We start from the raw sequence: 21,877 nt of genomic DNA on the forward strand, positions 1-21,877 counted from the left end.
GATTTTGCTGCTGCTGAGTGCGCATGTCTGGTACTGAACTGGCTCAGTGATGAAAACAAACCATGAAAACGTTAGAAAAGGAAAGTTTATTTATTCATTTACACTTATACAATTGATCATACCTGCAAAATCACATTGTATTTTTTGTTTTTATATGTATTCCCATGGCCATTGTCACCGTCTCAACAAAGCTTGGCAGCGAGGTGCTAATTACTATGCCGCGGTCGCGACCGATTCCGGCAATTAGGCCTGGTGGTCGGGTTAGCGGGGTTGATTTTCAGTTTGGGACCGGCCAAGCCAGTGGTCGCGGTCGGGGTACCGGGGTGGTCGTCTTAGCGGGGGTCTCTTAATGGTAATTAGAGAGGAAACCATTCGGGACCGGAGAATCGTGGTCGCGTTAGCGGGGTGGTCGCGTTACCGGGGTGGTCGCCAACCGGGGTTCCACTGTAGCGTGCTTTCACTTCAGACTTAATTGATAAATGGACATGATTTTTCATGTGGTTTCAGGCTTGGTTAAGGTTTTTATGCTAAATTGAGTTGTTTGCCTAATGGAATGAATAACGATTAATTTGCTCTGGAAGTTAGTGTGTTTTATGCCAGAAGCACTTAATGAAGATGCAAGATTTTATTCTCATCTTGAAGGGTAGGATATTATGCTTTTCTCTTCTGGTTATCAACAAGATGTCATTGGTTTATTTGTTGGAACCTGCCTGTTTTTATGATTACTCTTGGGAAAATGTTGTACTGTAGCTATCTGCTGCCATCTTGTGTCTAAATATGGTAAGTAAGTCATGTACTGTGTCTCATGAGGCCCGCGCATAGGCTTCGTAGGCTGATGAAATAGGCTGGACGCCCAAACATAACCGCTGTTGCTAGAACGAAGCACAGTGCTTTATACATTGTAAACGTTGCTACATCCAAACCAAGGTGTTTTAGAATGACAATCCGCTTCGGTATTCAAGGTAGTGTATCCATCGTCATCTATTCTTTAGGCCAGCACTTGGCGATTTTCTCAATCACTTGATAGCCAGCACTTAGCCATTTCTCCAAATAGTTGATAGCCAGCACTTAGTGATTTTCCCAATTGCTTGAAAGCACTCCGTGAGACTATGACACTAAGTAGATCAGGGTCTTCATGACATAAATGACAATCATCTAGATTCCTGTCCTCTCATCTAGATTCCTGTCCTCCTCACTGCAACAGATCTAGTCTGATTATGACAGTTTTCTAATTTCCGTATAACTGTTTCGTAAATCAGAAAGGAGGTCGATTGATTCTCTCTCTTCTTTTTAAGTGGCGAGATAACAAATTGTATCCATACTTCAGCGTAACACGTTGCATGCAGCCTTAGGGCAACTAGAAATGGCATACAGAAACTGTATGTACAGTCCAAATGACAAATGACATCCCGTAAATCGCGTCAGTGGTGACGCGCTACCCAGCATGTAAGTCGTACGTAAGTCACGTGAAGGAGGCTGAGCGTTATGAAATCATGTGTACGTTGTGCGCCACTGACGCGAAGCAGGACGGTTGTCAATTGTGATTTGTACTGTATTCGGGAGACTCGCGACGCTGTGATTGAAAGTGGCAGTTCTATTCAGATTTAATCATTGTACCATGCTGATAAATCTGCAGGGACGGATACCATCATTTTCACGTTACCTTTTCTTAAATTCAAAAAAATGTTGCGGATCGGCATCAGTTTGGTTGGATGTACTGATTGGACTGCCTGAAATTTAAAAGCCATGTCCAAAACTACTTCGACAAAACTGGCAAAAATCACTATTACAGGTCAGCATAAGTGTGATAACACATGTGGTGGCTCCTGGTGGGAAGCAGGGGTGTTATCCGTTTGGCCAGGTAAATCCCTTACCTAAGTTATCCCTTTGACATGTTCCAGACATGTCCTTGCCGCATGAAACAAGTCCTCATATCTGATAAAACCATCAAACATTGATTATTGACATTGATACCCAACATATACCATCCGGAAATCACCAGACTGAGTATTTATTGACTGGCGACTAACAGGCGGTAACTCGATCCAACCATGTATTTCTACCGATGTGATGATGCATTGATGACGGATGTACAACATACTAGGTGATGCAAAAAAATTACTTACTCTAAATTTGAATAAATAAAAATATGAATCAAATCTTTACCAAAATTTTGCCACATGTAGCCAAGGTCAATACTTTATGTTTCCACTTTAATGATCTTATCATCATGTGAGTTATTCAAAATCAAAAATGGGTAATGTTTTTTTGTGCCACTGAAGAGCCACTGAAGAGCCTTTTCAGAAATAGCAGGCGTCCTCGACTAGTAAATGATAATTTCAGTATCAGAACTCACCAGCAAAGGGATTTTAAACATTAACCTTTAAAAAGGCTTGTTTATTGGTGGTCTCTTGAAAATGACACACAACACTGCTGTGTGACAAACTTGAGTTCACACATACACTAAATTAGCATGCAGTGATGAGGAAAATTGATACACACATCAATTATGTACATATAACAGGAGCATGCATGCATGTAGCATGTGGCATGCATTATGACTGACTTTTGGCATCACCTGGCATTGTATCAGAAGCCCAGTCACACATCCAATTGATGACGCACTCAATGTTGCTATCTTCAAGCTCTGCGGCCAACCACTTGGCAATAAAGGAAATCCTGTATGACCGGCGGGTTAAGCCGTGCCATAAGTTGGGGTACAGTACAGATGTCAGAAATAGGAAATAGATTAAGTTGGACCAACAGTAAATGAATATATGGCGTACAACTTTTAAGTAATCGGAAGAGATTTGGCTCACTGAGATATAAGATTCCTCCGAAGTTCTAAACATGAACTATCTTGACTATCTGTCATTGTCACACTGCGGCTTCACATGATTAGCATACAATCTCGATATGGATTATGTATGAGCCCCAACAGCAGCGGGTACAAACAAGCCATCCGCGAATATCAGATAAAAGATCAGATAGAATCTTTGACGAACATGTGAAACCCTAGAGATGCATCTATTGGGTTGGTTCAGCCGTATTCATCTATTGTTTGGGCGGGTGGCTGTGTTTGGATGAGGTTTTCTTTGATGCAGTCTTCAATTGACGCAGATGAGTAGGCAACTACTGACACTGAATTATTATAGTGCAATTATTGAGTAGAACACACCATGTCCAGTGCTGGGTTTTTGCCCACAAGGCAAATGTTCTATAAGAGTTTGTAGATCAGTTTGAATGGTCCGTGTGTATTCCAGGTTAAAGGGGATTTTTCACGACCAACGTTTCAGCCAAATCTTTACATTTTCTCGGGCGGTGTAAATTAACTTTCTCATTTGCTGTTTATAAGTCTGGCGCAGATCAGTAAGCAAAGACTCGGCCTGATGAACAGGTGGACAATAGGGCCTGCAATAGCTTAACATGTGAAGGAGTGCACTCGCCAGCAAGGCATTGTATTGTCCGATTCAAGAATCAGCTATCCATCCAGCAATGGTAGGGTTCCATTCAAAATCTCGCATATGACTTGATGAGGCATCAATTGCTATGATACTGACTTATAGCACCAGCGCTTCAAACAACATCCCAGGAGGGAATCCTATGTGACTTGTGAGAATCCAGTCTTTGTAATTTAAAAGAACAAGTCTGAAAATTGTCCCAACCTATCATGCCGAAACAGAACTTGGTTGCAAACTCCAATTTAAATGCAGCGAAGTGGACAACCTACAACTAGGATAACACATGGTACTTGCCTGTTCAATGTTGATATTGATTGGGTATACATCTCCTGATAGCATTTTAACCTGATATGCACAAGATTGTTGCACTTTGGGTGCCCATGCTCCTACAACATGCCATCTAAAACTTGTTCTCTTCACTGCTATACTGTATCAGAATTCTCCTCATCTGCTGAGAGATAAGAATCTATAATGGGAGTAATTAGTTGACCAATGTCTTCCGCCATGATGCTCAAGGTCAGGTAACTGCAATATTTGTGTCATTAGTGAAATGTGTAAGTTCAACTTGCTCCTTGTACAGGATATTTGCTTAAGGGACAACTTTTCTTGATAGCCTATACCGTCAAGAAATTTTCAGCCTGCTTGTTCTGGTTAATATTGGGCAGGCATCCTGTTGGCATAGTAGCTTATGTGTCTTCCTTGATGATGCTGAAGGTCACATAACTACAGTGTGAGTATCAGAAGCGATGTGTGTAAGTATATCAGGGTTTTTTACACGGTGCTGGTCCAAGGAAAACCTCCTTAACCCACCGGAGGCCTGTTCGGTTCCAAAAATTCAAGGCAGATTATATCATGATATCCTCTTTGCCATATATTGCCTTCTGAATCCGGGAAATCAAAAGTGCACACAAACCAGCCTTGGGCCAGTTTGGTTTTACACACAAAATAAACCCTCCTGCACCAGCCTACACCCGAGACTAACCTGAAACCCTCCTTGGACCAGGAAGGTTCAGGCCAGAACTGGCCAAACTGGCTGGTCCCTGAACTTGTCTCGATCCGGCTTGAACAAGCACCATGTGAAAAGGGCTATTGGCTGGGAACAACCTCGAGTATGGTCAATCTCAAATCGGGAGAGACACATTGCCACAAGGAATAGACATTTGCTATCTTGGCTTAAGGTAAAATAAGAGCATTCGGTGTGGTCATTGCTAGTGGTGAGACAGGGTCTTTACTTTCTATTTGGGTAGGATAATGGTCTCTTACATCAAGTTGTTGACCGACAGCAACTCTTGAAAAATATCCATTGCTTTAAGGAATGCGTATTAGCCAAAATTGATAAAGAATAAATAGCTGTGACTGAAGTCGTCATGGATTTTTGAAACTAAACCTGCTTGGCATGTTTTGTCCAGCTCCTAACTCCAGATTTCACTGGAAGTGGTGAAGAGTCAAAAACTTGTAAGACAATGTACTTTCACAGCAAGAATATGAGGTCATCTCCCAGGGATTCTATTCTTGCTGGGATTTCCTCAGAGACATTCTCCCCTTCAGCCACTGGTTACAGAATACCAATTTGTAACACTCCGCCTCCTAAATATCGTTCTATTAGCTTGCGGTGAGGAAACAGCTATCAATGGCCGTGGGTGCCCACATCCAAGTGACGTCCATTAGCAACACAACGCCGCTGATGGCCTACCAAAGTAGCAGAAAAGGCCGAAAGAATGTCGCGTAGGCAGGATGAAAGCCGTTAATGATGCTGGGGGATAAGGTGAACTCGTGGATACAGCTTGCTGTCCTTGGGGTGATTGGTGAATGATGTGCTATACTACAGGTTGATACCTCATGGGGTGCAGACTAGCTGTTGGGTTATTCATGATGAATGTAGTTGAAAAGGGACGGTACCAAAAAGATATATTGGTTGGAATGTGTACTTTTAATGAGATAAGTCTTTCAGTTTACCCCAGTGGAATGAAATAACTCCTTAAATTGATTTGTGAATGATATGCTCCTTTCAATAGTTTTGTACCCGTTGGGATGCGGGATAGCTAGAGCATGATGAAGAGTACTAGACAATGTCGTGCTGGTCAGAAGTTTCAAGAATAATAAAGTCTAGTCTTATTAAAAACTGCTGCTTGAAATGCTTGAGGGAAGAGGCCCAGGGTACTTGCCGAGGCCCTTGCTCTTCTGATGTTAAAACAAGAACCGGAACAAGTGAATGGGTGCTGAGTAAGTTTTGGCGACTATCGTCGAGATCGGGCAGGTTTTTCTTTGTCGACTAAAGTCAAGATCAGGCTTCAAAGGGTTAAAGGCGGCTTCTTGCCGAGTCATGATTCCATTAAGTTGCATTGTAGGTCAAAGATGTCACTGTCCAGATAATTCGTTTTCGTTGATATCAGTTTCCGACATTCTTTTCCACTTAATCTCCTTGGCGTACCAATCCAAACGACAATACCCTTGAAATATTACCTACATCGATATTAACGGTTGTCAAATACAGAATACAGAACCCAATACCAACTCCATAACTCGTTGGAAGTCATCCGTACCTGTTATTTCGTCATTTGTGTCATTCGATAATATTGGCTATCGAAAAGCGGTTTTGTGTCTCTAAATAATTCATGAGTAATGGGGTGGTGGCAGGAATTCAATAGTTATGATCAACTTAAGGCGAACATTTGGGTCGGTTTAGCAACTTGGTGAAGTGTTATGTTCTTTGAAACTTTGTAGCACCTTTTTCGTGTTATTTTTGATGAGGTGTCCACTTTTTGTCGGTATTACAATTCAAATTCGAGAACACCATAAACCTTTCTATTTCGAATTGGTATTGGAAAAACTTGATTTGTCTCCAACTTGATAAACACTGTTCTTGTTATTTGTTGTGAATTGCAAATTTCAGGAATTTGGAGAATTTTATATTATATCCTGAATCCACTCACCAATAAGATCCCAAGCCCGACAATACCCGATACCCCTTTTATGGCTGCGAAAGGCCTCTTATTATGCCCGGTCGTTCAGGCTCTACCCATCGAGGCGGTAGTAGAAATCGGGTATTGTCGGGCTTGGGATCTTATTGGTGAGTGGATCCAGTAATTTGCAGCTGATCCAGTAATTTGCTGCTGCATTATTTAAGACTTCAATACATTGGGAGAGATTAGAACCACTCTTTTGACGAAATCCCTTGAGCAGACAAATGTTGTACTTCAAGACAGAGAGGTGTCCTGATTATAGGGGACAAATTGAATAGAAATGGTCAATTCTTGGCCCAGATTTGTCTTCATGATTTGGAGGGTGCTCTTCTAATAGAGGTGTCACCAGGGTGTTTCCACTGCACTCCTGCAAGCAGTATGGGAGGACTTACAATTTCCAGGTGAATTTGGAAGGAAGCATAGGCCTATCTATAGCCATAGGTTAGCAATAGCAATGAAACATATCAGCCCACCTGTGTTTGAGAATATTTTCTAATGTTTCTAAGCTGCTGCAACATCATTAATACATCAGCCATTTCCCCTGTTCAATCCAAAGCTTTTACTTCACTTTTCATTAAAAGTTGCAGCCACCTTTAAGAATTCTTTACAACATTAAGTTGTGTATTTGCGCCACTTACCCAAACGGGTTTTTGGTGCACAATATCTTCCTTCCATTTTCCGATTTTTACCAAATGTTTCATCAGCTCAGACAGTTGTGCCTTCATCATCTCAACAAGCCTCTATACCACATCCCATAAACATGATAAAGGCAATGGATGCGTGGGCCTCTTAAGTATGAGATATACCTTCCGGGTTCATGAGGAAGTTCCATCTTAAAGCTTTCTCAAAACATTTATCACACAAAAAAGTTAGATCAGCCCAAGCTCAAATACTTTAGATTAGAGCTAGAATTGGCATATATTTAAAAAAAAAAGATGTCGAGAATACTGCATCAGTATCCAATATTCGCTTGAGGTCATCCCCTTCCAAATTGAATGTCAGCCAACAAAAGATGAAAAGTTGATTTGATTTCCTTTAGAATAGCCTTCTTTATTCATGAAGGAAAACCGACCCAAGACTCTGTAGGCCAAAGAAGTGTTCTTTGGACGTTATGTGATTATCATGGATTTATTCATTAGAAGGCAAGTCTTTATGACCATGAATATATCTATCAATCTGCTGATTCTGGACTGTATACGCCTTGTGGTTATGTTTTTAACTTGTTAATTTGGCTCAGGATGTTTCAGTGATTCAAGATGGGGTTTTCAATAGACGGGAACAGCATGGCTTGATATAGGGAATGGGGGTCAGAGTGCAAGTTATCCCCATTTCCTTGAAAAATCTTAGAATTTGACCCTGAAAATTCCCGGCAGTGCTGAAAGACATCTTAAAGATTTACTGTGAAAATAGCTTAATTTTGTTTGAATGCCCCTCCAACAGGCAAAAGGGCCTATCATCTAGAAAGACCACGTTCCAAAGCCCTGAGCTATATCACTCTCATGGTAACATTGGTTACTTGTTACTTACATCCCATATCCCATTCCTGTTTTTAATGTCAAAAACATTACAATTCGAGTAAATGTTATACAAACCATTTTGTGTATCTAGCTGTTCCATGCAGGTTAAGACACTTGCAGGTTAAGTGGTGAATGTCATGTTGGAAATATTGCTCTTTTATTAGAAGATGTCAAGGCATGGTGTTTGTATGCATTTTGGTTGTTTTTTATCGAATTGATAGCAAGCTATGGAAAGTGATAGCTGTAGGCAAAAGGGCTATGTATCTTGATTTTTTTGGTTAAGCTTTAACCCTCCCCCAATTTTGGAGGCACCACAGGATTAGTAAATTAGACCTGATCATTGCCTAAAGGGAGGCACAACCTCTGTTTGTTTTTAAATTTGAAATCGAACGTGAAATTGAATATGAATAACCTTAGGACACCCAGCTAAGGTTGTTATCATATTCAAGCATATCTGGTCAGAGAGGCCAGAGGTACTTTTTGTGTTTGTTTGTCCTTTCTCTTAAATCTATTTTATTTCAGCAGGGGCACAGCCGTAAGCGATCTAATTGTTGATCTTGGCTGTGTCCCTGGCCGTTATTTCCACTGTTAAAAATCTCATACATGTACTTTAATTATTATGTTGGCCAAATAAATTACCAATTACCAATTACCAATTACTTGTAGCTGCTGTCCATCTGGTGCAGATCTAACTCCCTCCCCCACACCAATATAAAAGAAAATCTTCTGAATGGACCACACTTGAAGTATCACCATCAAGTTTCTCCAAGTCCTTGATCTTCTCCGGATCTATGAATTCTATTATAACAATACAGTGATATCAATGTATATTATGGAATTCCGGACTAAGAAAGTACCCTTGCTCATGTTGCTGGTATATTGAGGCTATCTCTTTATTTTGACAACATCTCGAAAAGGGCAACCAGTGAACCTCTGCTGTTGCTGAATCCTTCACTCTTCAGTCAGTGATTTCTGACCGGTCGTAGAATTTGAGTTTCGTCCTGTTGCCATCTGCAAACAGTTTGTAGAACTAATATCAATAATGCATTCAGAAGAGGCGGTGTTGTTTTGTAGAATCCTCCCAGCGAACCTCAATCCCTGCCCGTCGTCTTGAGATTTGTGTGTTGCTGATATCATTCTTTCCGCTGTTCAGAGTTTGCAAGCATTGCACAAAGTCCACGCCTTCGGTGACACTTGAGCAGTGTACTTGAGCCATCTACTTATGTCTTGCCTGCAGACACTTGCACGTTAAGTGGTCTATGTCATGTTGGAAATATTGCTCTTTTATGAGAAGATGTCAAGGCATGGTGTTTGTATGCATTTTGGTTGTTTTTTATCGAATTGATAGCACGCTATGGAAAGTGATAGCTGTGACAAAAGGGCTATGTATCTTGATTTTTCTGGTTAAGCTTTAACCCTCCCCCAATTTTGGAGGCACCACAGGATTAGTAATTTAGACCTGATCATTGCCTAAAGGGAGGCACAACCCTCTGTTTTTACCTCTGTTTGTTTTTAAATTTGAAACCGAACGTGAAATTGAAAACTTCTTATTGTGCAAATATGTACTGAATATGAATAACCTTAGAACACCCAGCTAAGGTTGTTATCATATTCAAGCATATCCGGTCAGAGAGACCAATGATATTCAATATTATCCAGAGAAAGAGGGAGACCAGTGATGTTTTTCTGGTCAGAGAGACCAATGATATTCAAGCATATCCGGTCAGAGAGACCAATGATATTCAAGCAGATCCAGTCAGAGAGACCAATGATATTCAAGCATATCCGGTCAGAGAGACCAATGATATTCATGCATATCCGGTCAGAGAGACCAATGATATTCAAGCAGATCCAGTCAGAGAGACCAATGATATTCAAGCATATCCGGTCAGAGAGACCAATGATATTCATGCATATCCGGTCAGAGAGACCAATGATATTCAAGCAGATCCAGTCAGAGAGACTGATGATATTCATGCATATCCGGTCAGAGAGACCAATGATATTCAAGCGTATCCGGTCAGAGAGACCAATGATATTCATGCATATCCGGTCAGGGAGACCAATGATATTCAAGCAGATCCAGTCAGAGAGACCAATGATATTCAAGCAGATCCAGTCAGAGAGACCAATGATATTCAAGCTGATCCAGTCAGAGAGACCAATGATATTCAAGCAGATCCAGTCAGAGAGACCAATGATATTCATGCATATCCGGTCAGAGAGACCAATGATATTCAAGCTGATCCAGTCAGAGAGACCAATGATATTCAAGCTGATCCAGTCAGAGAGACCAATGATATTCAAGCAGATCCAGTCAGAGAGACCAATTATATTCAATGCACAATCAAACATGAGCTTAAAAAGGATGAAAATGTTAACTCTAATACATTAACTATTGAATTCTAAAACCGCAAAATTAACAGCAAAAGCAAAAGCCTATACCACCAGTAGAAAGAGAGCAAAAATCGTCATCTTTTACAACATGCATGCCAATTTTTAGCTTCGCAAGTATCTTACCGTTTACAGTACATCACAATGTACCTATTTTTCGCAACTTTTTTACTTCCAGCTCTATCTACACTCCAGTCTCAAATGTTATCTCTATTCCAGGTTTTAATCTAGCAATTATTTTATAAAAAATTAAAAAATCGTTCATCTTGTGTTTTTGTCTCTTTCCAGATCTCCCTCCCCTATTGACCTCAGCGAGTCCGAAGTCGACGAGACACCCTTACCACATAAGAAAAGTCATCGACGAAAGCATAATTCTAGCAAGAGGAATGGGCATTCACATGAGAGCAGGACATCAGGCAGCGATCGGTCACACTCAGGCAGACCAAGCAGTCCTGAAATCACATTTTACAAGAGTCGCCATCATGATTCTGACTCGTCCCCAGAGGTGAGGTTAAAGTTACAAAATTCGCCAAATCATCGGAAGAGAAATGGCAGAAGGTCGAGACATACTGGTGCAACAAATGGAAGGCGTACGTCACGTTTGGGGCAACACGACACATCACCACGGCGACGGTTAGAGGATCTGCCGCAGCAATACCAGCCGACGAACGGAGGGGTTAACGGATATGATTGCTCGCTTGACCAGAAAAATGATCGTTCTCAGTACAATTCGCTGCCATCAGACGATGAGCAGGCTGATTGGTCGAAAAAAGTTGATGACTCACCGGAAAGGAAACCGACCAATCACACGAGACAGTATGATTTGTCACCAGAATGCAGCAAGCATACAACCAGGACGAAATGCAACTCGCCACCAGAGAAACGTAGTAATGACCAGAGCAAGCAGTATGATTCATCACCAGAGAAAATATCGGAGAGAAACAAAAGGTACCTATCAATCCCCAGGGGCGACTACAGCTAGGGTATGGTGGTACCATGGTCACTTGGGAGAATCAGCACCACATTTCTCGAGGATATACCTCAGTTCGAGGTTGGATATCCTGGAAATGTCATCCCTAACCCCGAGGTCATCTCACTGACCGACAGAAAATGTTTTTAAAACGTTGTAACAAATCCAAATTAATTGGCTTAAAAGTACTTCAATTTGATGATCCAAATAAAACTGCAATCAACATGATGACTAAAAGTGTCTGGAATCTGTAGCAACATTCAAATGCGAGAGCACATCACAATGATTTAATTGTCTGTCTCCATAGACCAGTGTGTTTTTTTGGCTGGAATGGACAGCCAAACATCAATGGCACCACAGTAGCCATTTGCAACCCGATCATCGCTCAGAATTTCCTGGGTCATTTTAATGCTCAATGTGACTACAGTAATGAAGAGCAGTGCAGCTCTAACCTACTTACTGAGTAACCTTTACAGAGAAATTATACAAAAAGACTTCAAAATAGAGCAGTGCACAGGCATCTTACACTTCCATTTGATGTTAGAAATAGGATAGAGTTTCAAATCCCTTGCACCTTCCATGTTTCACTCTTTATTACAAAAATAAAGGTTTTAAAGATCTTTGATATGTGTCACAAGTGGCTAAAATAGCTTCAAGGTCATGGATTTCTTGTGGAAGTTATTTTCTTAATCCAACACACTTCTATGACAGCATGGACAGTTTTTCATTGAAACATCTCTGTTAAAGGGGCATGCCGTTTGTGTTCAATGTATTTACTGGTGGTACAACGAAATGAAATTACACAGTGCCGCAGTGCAGTTATTATGCATGCAAATTCACTGAACCTTGGTATCTATAGTATTTGTATATGTTTTTACGCACTGACATTGTTGAAATTCATATTCAGTGCATATTTACATGATTAGAAATCAAACTTTTTCAATGAATGGAGTAGGCTTTTAAGATGTAAACAATTACAAATAATTCATCAGTTATTCTTTTCTGAATGAATCAAATTCTGATGCTGCCAACAGTGTAGCTTCATTATTGAATGAAAATCCACATCCCCAGCATCAGTAGTAAACTATGCATGCACTACTTATTCCCTCTGAAGTATCTTCCAGCAACTGAAGCCATTGGTACAATTGAATGCAGTGAAATTATGAAAATTTGGTTAAGATTTACGTGAGATGTCACATCGCATTTTTCCAATTCTATGCAGAAGCGGAAAGTAACAGATTGCCCCAATCGTTAAAATTGTTAAAAATGCAGCTTGCATTTTACTGCATTGAGAACTACAGGCATGCAACTGAAACTGAGATTATGCATCATTTATTGTTCACCCTTTAATTGCCAGTTTGACACGTGCATTTCAAGTCAGATCTGTACTGAATTCTACACTGTAGGACGGTATACTTGAGATGGTATCAAATCCTGTTTTGATTGATGAATTCAAGTTAGTGCTGCTGCTGAACTGCTGCAGTCCGTAGAAAAAATGGAAGTGGATTTGTTTTCTTAATGGTTTTATTCCTCCAAATGAGTTTGATTGGTTTTCCCCTCGTCCGTGTGGACCATGCGTCCATGTTTCTGTCAGTCGGATCTGATATCCGGTATGGCATCTTGGACATCACATTCTGGACTGTGACTGCAGAACATTAAGTTACCCAATGGGCTTTACATTTCCTGTGGGGTGATTGGGAGGGGTTGGAGAGGTGACATATCAATATTGGGCCAGATCAGATATCCGTTATGGCTGCCAGGCGGCCATCTTGAATTTCGACTCATGCAAGTAGGCCTGTATTTTTATCTTATGGCCTAAATGTACTCATCTGTAATTATTAGTAGTCCAGGAAAATAGAAATTCAGGTACACCTAATTTCAAATTGAATTACAAACTTAAATATTAAACAAATGGCATTGGCATTTAGATTCTACAATATTTTTAAAATTAATTTGCAGACCTGATGAATCAGTCTGGTATTATCAGATTGAGTGAGCTTGAAAGGGGTTTGTATTTTTTTCAACTGGTGTAACACTGCTTTGATATTGCAATGTTCATTCAGGACTGCTTCCTTGCCATGTAGAAAAAACTCACCAATACCATGAATAAGTAAAGACTAGTCTTTATTAATTCTTGCCAATATGCATACCGTGACCCTGCTTTCACTTCACACATTCACCATAACTGGGGACTTTAGTTCTTCTGACATATTGAGTTGCTACTACCAAAATAGAAAACCTATCTTGTCAAGGTATGACATATGAAAAAAACAAAATATCTGTCAACTGTTGCATGTTGACAAAATTTACTAACTTATAAAAACAATTTTAAGGTGGAATTCATACCAATTGCTTAAGAGTATGTCAAACTGAACTTAGTGGAGATGGTAAGTTTGATGTTGTTTATTCAATGTTATTTAGAGTATGCTTTGTGTGGGACGTTCTAAACAAAGATGTACGCTCAGATCCGTTTTCTTTTCGGCTTCTAATCATCAAACGCAATGCATTTCTGTCTAGGAAGCCTGCCAAGCGGCATATTTAAGAGGGGCCAGCCTAATTGTACCTATTTTTCATTTTCTTGGGAATTTTACACCTGAGTTTCGAACTCGGGACCCTTTTCCATGAGGAAATTGGAAGGCACACGCGGCCCCATCGGTATCTTACTCGGGGAGGGAGGGCATCCAAATACACAGCCATTAGACATAACTTCGATGTATGGATGTATCGCCAACTGCAAGCAGATACACCTGGTGACCTATGAAAACAAGCATGACATATTGGCGTTACATCTGTTAACCTAAAATAATGAATTTTGTTTGACTTTGTGACATTATCCCAATGTGGCTGGCTATTGGCTCAAAATGAGATATTCATATACCAAAAATACAGTCATACAATGTAAGCACTAACAAACATGAAAAAATAACCTTTCATCATTCGATCTTCACCTTTGGTGTTGCAGATTATCATTTATGCCAAAATAACAATGATATTTTCTACATGTGTTTAAAAACAGCACGTCCTTATAGTAGTTCTTTAAAATGTTAAAAATACTCGCCATCAAAGTGGAGTAAATTCACTCACCTAACTGTGACCTTTCGATGTTTAGTTTTGTTGCCTGGGCAAAGATATAGAAGGTGTCTGATGCCCAAAGCCACATCCTTCTAAAATTTCAGGTGTGGATTTATGTTTTTCTCACAAGAATAAAAGAAATCTTAGTGCATTTTGGAGATCATTTCCCATGGCTACGTTGTACTTCAATCATAACAAAATCAAAAAGGTCTTTTCTCCCAAGAACATGAAAAACTGCAGAGCAACTGGTGTGTATTTTCAAATATTGGACGACGACTTCGATCATTTGGTATCGTAGTTTGAAAGTTTCTTGATTATTTTTTATTGTATTGTGACAAAACAACAACATGAAACAGTGGAGATGCTTCATAAAACAATCTGCTTCATCAGGTCTGCACTTTATTATGCACGTATAGTCATTTCTAGGCAAACAGCATTAAGAAAAAAAGCATTTGCAATATGGGTGCCTTCTAGGTGGTTATTGAAAACAACCTAACTTTATCTGTTATACTGAATCCTGAAAACACCTTGGGAACTATCTTTCAGACTTTGTAATTGATTATGTATTATTCTATTGTCTGTTATACTGAATCCTAAAACACCTTGGGAACTATCTTTCAGACTTTGTAATTGATTATGTATTATTCTAAAACATCAAGATTCATAATGAACCACAGTTTACAGTGTAAATGCATTTATATGCACCTATGAAGCCTTGTTTTGAGTTCGGCGGTTATGGTTAGCCAACCAAAACCACTTGGGTTGGGGCAAAATGTAGAAGCAATCAAAAAGAATTTAAAATCACAGTATTCGTTGTTTAATTTTAGATGTTTTAGAATAGAAATTGATACCAATCACTGTGGGTATTGATTGTCTCACCAAAACCGCTTGGGTGGAGCTAAAATGTTGGCCAAAATCTCGGTTCTCCCTCGGTTTTGGTCTACATTTTAGCTTCACCCTCGCGGTTTTGGTGAGACAATTACTAATACCTCCAGTCAGGTATCAATTCCTTATGCCTCATTTTGACAACAGAGGTTATGGTGAGGCTACCATAACCTCTTGGGTTGGTAAGTATTGACGTAAGCAGATTCTCAGTGGATTGGGAAAACAATATATCAGTATGAGGTGTTATAGAATAGAAATTTATACCTAGATATCAGTATCGGTTGTCTTGACACAAAACATCGGTCGTTGGAACTTTCATTCTGTCCAAAATCTCAGCTACCGACTTGGATTTGGCCAACACATTAGTTCTATCCTTTTGGTGTTTGGAAAGACAATCAATACCTCCAGTTTGATTCCTTAAACTAGAATATCCACTCAAATGTATCAATCTTTTTTTCTTTTTTCTAGGCCACGGTCTAAGAAGAGGTGAAGACTGTCCAGCAACTTTCCCAACCAAGTGTGTCATAATTAGACTAGTTTCCCGATTTGTCCATAAGCGTTGATCAGTATATTCTCACCAGGGGAGCTGTCCTCACATGTGAATAGCACTCTAATGGTGTATAAAGAAACATAATATATATATGTGTATTCATCATATTGCACTGATTGTATAGTTGTGCATTTGTTGGGACATCCTGTATATAGAATTATATTTTTGTCAAATAGAGCTTTCTCTCAGAGAAACAGCCATTACCGTTAAATTTGGTAATAAATAGAGCTTTCTCTTGTATAAAACAGCCATTATGGCTAAACCTGGTAACAAACAGAGCTTTCTTTTCAAGAAACAGCTACCATTAAATTAAGTAACAAATAGAGCTTTCTTTCTAAGATATAGCCATTACTGCTAAACCTAGTAACAAACAGAGCTTTCAGAGAAACAGCTGTTACTGTTAAATTTAGTAACAAATAGAGCTTTCTCTTGTATAAAACAGCCATTATAGCTAAACCTGGTAACAAACGGTACTTTCTCTGAGGAAAAGTCTTTGCCACTAAATCTAGTAACAAATACGTCTTTCTCTCTAAGATACAGCCTGCTATAAACCTCGTAATAAACAGCTTTCTCTCTAACAAACAGTCATCGATGCCACTAAAGTTAACAAAGCTTTCTCTGTCAAGAAAAAGCCATTATATACTTCATCTGAACCTGGTAACAAGTGGAGCTTTATCTCTAAGAAACAGTCGTTACTCCAAAATTTATTAACAAACAGAGCTTTTTCTTTCTTAGAAACAGCCGTTACTGCTAAACATAGTCACAAACAGAGCTTTCTCTTCAAAAAACAGCTTTTACCTCTTGATTTTGTGTCACTTTGTTGTCACGTATTTTTATTTGTGTAAAAACTAGAACCCCACAAATTATGCCTGTATAAGTCCAATTTCCATGTTCACATGTGCAACCGAATTCACCATATGATTGTAAGGAAAGGGTGTCTTCCCTAATTTGTTGGCGGTATCATAAAGGGTAGGAAGGATTCTATAAAGTTGCTGTTAATATGAGGTTTTGATAGTACACCCCTCGCAATTGCTACATCTCTGTCTTGGCAATGATAAATAATCCATTGGTATGACATGTTGAAGAGTGCCAACCTTATGATGTACAGTAGAACCTCTCTTAGCGGACACTTCTCTATTAAGGACCCCTAAGGACACTAGTTTTGGTCCTAGATTGGTTGTTTCCATTCAATTTGACCTCTCTAATCAGGACACTTCTCTATTAAGGACAGCACTTGTCAGTCCCGAGGGTGTCATTAATAGAGAGGTTCTACTGTACATTTGATACAACCTGGCAAAAACCAAAATGCTTTGGTTAATTTGAGTTAAACATGTACTGCCTTTTTGGTGAAAAATTGACGTATTCCACATTCTTGTGATTTTTCACTTGAGATTATGATAAACAGCTGCCCTGCTTTATTAGCACTTTTACAAGGAACACCATTTTTCAGTGTTTTCCCCCACGGAAGCACGTTACACCATATTTTACCACTTTTCAGCGCTTTTACAACTTGTTTTCCTTGCTAATTTATCTCGATGTCCTCTTTACAATGGTAGCAGCTGTTTGTAGGTGGCTGCGAGTCAATTCCCATGTTCACTCCAAATACTAGGTATAATATTAGAAATTGACATGATGTCAGGAAGTGTCCAACCTTCCCACACAACTCGGTCACATAAAACCCTTTTGTTTTAGAGACACATACATAATAGAGCAGGACACAGCTTAACCCCCCTTTGGTTTGGGAATATACAGAATGGGACGTACAGAACCCACCACCCAAGACTAAGCTTTAAATGTTCTAAAGGGTGTAACAGGAGTTGGAATAGGCCTACTGCTTCGGATAGTAACAAAGATAATTTGAAAAAAGACATTGTTTTATAATTCTATGTAAGTATTTGGTTGAGATGCTCACGTAAAGTATGATAACTCTGCTTTGGTGTCGTTTCCTTGCCAATTCTTTGATCTCATCATCACCTATCAAGGCCGTGCAGTGACGGCACTTGGGAATCCATTTTGGATGCCAATTAATCCGTGTCTTAGACCCTGCATATGTACTGTCAACAAAGTGTGCCCACAGTGTATAGTGTCATTAATATAAAGGTTGATGTCACCTCACTTTGATACTGATATTGTTGTACTAAGGTCAAAGTGCTAGGCATGGGTCAATAAGATAAATTTCATCTGCACGTAGCTCGAGAGAGAAAATATACGATGCCACTGTCATGGTGATGAATTGCCTGAGTTCTTTTGTAATAGTTTGCTGTTTCAGAATACAGTCCAGATCACAATTGACAACCGTCCTGCTTCGCGTCAGTGACGGGCGACGTACGCGCCAATGACGCACCAGTGACACGCTTCATCTCTATGTTTCGTGTATATAACGCTCGGCCTACGCATGACCTACGCGCTGGGTAGCGCGTCAATGACGCGATCTACGGGACGTCATTTGTGATTTGGACTGTATCTCCATAACTCCTAACGTATCTCCGGCACTTGCAATGCCACCAGCTCGGATGTATTACTACATCCGTGCTGCCTGTAACTACACTCGATCAGGATGAGGGTGAAGCATCTTTTGTGTTTATTTTGTTGGTCGAATTTACTGTTTTCTGTCCTCACTCTCTTTTAGATTTCTGCAACGCATTGTTTGTATTTCATTGTTGTCTTGGGAAGAGCATTATATGCCCAAAATTATGGTCTGCCAAACTTATAGCTGGTTCACTGCAACCAAGAATAAATAAAGACCAAGAATTTGGAAACTCAGAAATTTAAAAAATCTAAGTTTTTTCAAAAGAGCCGACAAACTTTTTCTGAAGTCATGCGCCTCTTGTTTTTTTAATTCATTGTAAAGATATCACCAAGGCAAACAAGATGATACCTTATTTACCTCTAAACTTCTAAAGATGAAGGAGATACAGGGCATTTCGTGGAAGAGACACAATGGATTATCTAAACGAGTTACTCTATTTGAGGCATGTTATTTGTGACAGAAATGAAGCAACAACCAGCCGATAGATATGATACTATAAATAGTCATTGAACAGTAGCCGAATTATCTTCCAAATGCCCCCTCTTGTCAAAATTATCTTAAAGATGCTGTAAAATTGTTTCCAAATTCTTTGTCTTGCTGCATAATAGAAATTGATATATATCGTTCTGCAATGCTGTAACTTTCAAATACTTCACTGTAACTGTATAGAAATATTTTTAAGCTGAGCTGCCAAAACCACTTGTTAACCTCCCTCAGTGGAGGCCTCTCTATTAAGGACGCCCTTTCTATTATGCACTCTGCATTTGGCACAAAATGGTCGTTTCAATTGAAATTGCCCTCTATAATCAGGACATCTCACATTTTAGGACACCATTTGTCGGTCCGAAGGGTGTACTTAACAAAGAGGTTTTACTGTACCTGTTTCTTGAGCCACAACATGAAAATAGAGGGATAAATAGGTTACTGGCGTTTCAATCCTTTTATGTTTAGGGCAGGAAAGAACTGACATGAACACTGTTAATTTTAGAAGAATATTTAAAATCGTTTGTAAAAACCTCAAAGGAGGACTATAGGGTGGAGCTAGGGGTCAAACTAGTGATCTCCTTTTGACCAATATCAGCAGTGCACAAGAAGGGAACTGGGTCTTGTCAATGCAGTGTTTATTTCTCTACGCAAGTCTCTTTTGTATGACCATGAACACTGCTGATGTACTCCGAGATAGTGGAGGCATCTATCGGGAACTTTGTGTAACTTAATAATAATAATAACAAATTGTTATTTGTAAAGCGCCTGTATCACTTGAAACAAATGTTCACCGGCGCTGGTGAGCTATATTGAAAAGAAGGGTCTTGAGTTCTTTGCGAAAGGTTGAGACATCCGATGTAGCTCTCAAGGTGGGGGAAAGAGAGTTCCACAGTTGAGGTGCTAAAGTGGCGAATGCTCGACCTCCAAATGTTTTCAATCTATATTTCCTGCAAGTGAGAAGGTCCTGAGATTCAGAGCGAAGGTAACGAGGAGGCACGTAATGTTGGATGAGATCGTTCAGGTAAATTGGTGCAAGCCGGTGGTATGCTTTGAAAAATCTGACCTACCTAGCAGCTGCCTATAGACTACCTTTAAGGGGTATTAAAGCATAGTTACTTAATTGCTCCCTTGTGCAAAGTATGGGGGGGATACAGAGCCATTACAATAGAAAAGTTAAAGAAATTATATCTGCTGAAAAAGTTCCACTGTGCAGTACTGGATAAAAAAAGGTTTTAAATGTAAATACAGAAAGCATACCATTTATTGTTCAGCTTTTGTTGAAGTCATGTCTGTAAGATGTTTCCTTTAAGTATGATGTATTGCTTTAAGTACTTGTAAGCATTTTCTACAAATGCACTGAAATAAATTGGTATTAAAAACCTTGTTTGGTTATTTTTGTTGTGGCTTGCTCACATATTCTGATATCGCAAATCTGGAACTTAATTTACAAGAGCTCTATCTCGGATTCCGTAGCATTGGGCAACTAGGTGTATCACTTCCCTGGCTTAGACTCCCAAGGCAGTCCATTGCGTTAACCTAATTGGATCTCCTTACTGGGCGACAAGACAAGGTCGCGGTCCGCTGTGTCAGGAGTGTTGGGATGCTGGTCCATCAGAGATTCACTTCCTGTGCTAGCTTGGTACCCATGCATTTATACTTGCTGGTCAAGGGAAGGAATGTGCATTGTCAGGTGTCTTGCTCAATGGCACCGAGATGAATTGGCAGGAATCCATATAAGAGTCGAACCCATGTCCACCTGATTATGAGCCTGGTTCTCCTGGCAGAACTGTAACCGCTCTGCCACTGATTTCCCTTGTTGCATTTAAAGAGATCAAAACAATGCCTTCCCACATCTTCATACTGGGACTATCCAGAGAGTTCAATGGGTGACTGAGAATGTCCCCTAGTTCAGTCCTCCAGGAATAGGTGTAATGTTTCCTTCCTTATACAACTGATTTTCACTTCATGGGGCCTGTCAATCAGCCTGACGGTACCAAATAATTTGCTAAGATAGACATCCCAAAATGTACACTCTGGCTGCATTGGGCTGGCATCGTCCTGTCGCCCATTAGGATGACGCAATGGACTGCCCTGGGAGTCTACCCAAAATGGGACTGGCACAAAAGTTGCTCACCCAGAAATTTTTGGGGTGTCTGGTTCTCCCCAGAAAAAATATCCGTTTTAGAAGCCTGAAAAAGTCTTTTCTGGTCATTTCCTGACATTTGGGAGAAGACAAACTTTGGAGACTGCGATAAAAGCTTCGTGGGCTGGAAGAGCGCCCAAAAAATGTGTCTTGATAAGCCAGCGGTGCATCCTTCTTTTTCACAAATGCTGCCTGATGATTTTGGAAGCTGCCAGCTATCAGGACTATACCTGTCAGGACTACCTGTCAGCTTTATCAGGACTACCTATCAGGATCTGCTTTTCCTCCTGATGTTTGACTGCCTTGGTGCTGTCACTGTATGAACTGGGAAGTTATCTGCGACGCCCTGCGATTGCCATAGTCATGAATCTATGTCTTTTGGCCAATTCTTTTTTCGTCAATTTGTGAATGGACGCCTCGGAAATAATTAAATTGGTGGGGATTGGAAGTTGAAATATTCTGATATAAATGAGCAGCAGAGTCAAAATAAGAGGAGTTGGTGGAGTGAAAAAATACTCCCTGGGAATGGGATAGAAAAAGCTTCCAACTGGAAGAGTCAATAAGTTGGAATTTTGATAACCAACTGGAAGAGTTAGACTACAAAATACCCTGGGATCTGTAAGTAACTTCCACATAGATAGCTGAAAGAGTGATGATGTCACAAGAATGAGCATGGTCGGTGGCCTTAGCTGGTATTTGATAACCAGCTGGAAGAGTTGAAACGCCTCAAAGTAATAGTAAGCAGTCCTTTTACAATACTGAACCTGAAGATGAAATTGATATGGGCTGTCTGTTAATCTTTTGTGCTTTGGATGCGCATCCGGATGCTAACTACTGTTCCCAGCTCTGATAATTACACAGCTACCTCTGTCAGCTGGTTATCGATTCAGTCATCCAGCTGGTTAT

At 40.0% G+C, this 21,877-nt stretch overlaps 1 protein-coding gene across 3 annotated transcripts in view; it reads left to right on the forward strand.

Annotated features, from left to right (window-relative positions):
* LOC135485699 (serine/arginine repetitive matrix protein 1-like) overlaps window positions 1-20,178 on the forward strand; it is a 148,875-nt gene extending 128,697 nt beyond the window's left edge. For 2 of the 3 annotated variants that reach the window (XM_064768088.1, XM_064768089.1), the window contains 3 exons: window positions 10,624-11,283; window positions 13,265-13,312; window positions 15,731-15,743. In XM_064768088.1, the coding sequence (XP_064624158.1) occupies window positions 10,624-11,283; window positions 13,265-13,301 (697 nt within the window). In that variant the 3' untranslated portion in view covers window positions 13,302-13,312; window positions 15,731-15,743. Of the gene's footprint in view, window positions 1-10,623; window positions 11,284-13,264; window positions 13,313-15,730 lie in introns of all 3 variants that reach the window. The other variant, XM_064768090.1, reaches the window with a different exon arrangement.
* The last annotated feature ends 1,699 nt before the right edge of the window (window positions 20,179-21,877 follow it).

This window comes from Lineus longissimus, chromosome 3 (assembly GCF_910592395.1).
Source record: "Lineus longissimus chromosome 3, tnLinLong1.2, whole genome shotgun sequence".
NCBI lineage: Eukaryota > Metazoa > Nemertea > Pilidiophora > Heteronemertea > Lineidae > Lineus > Lineus longissimus.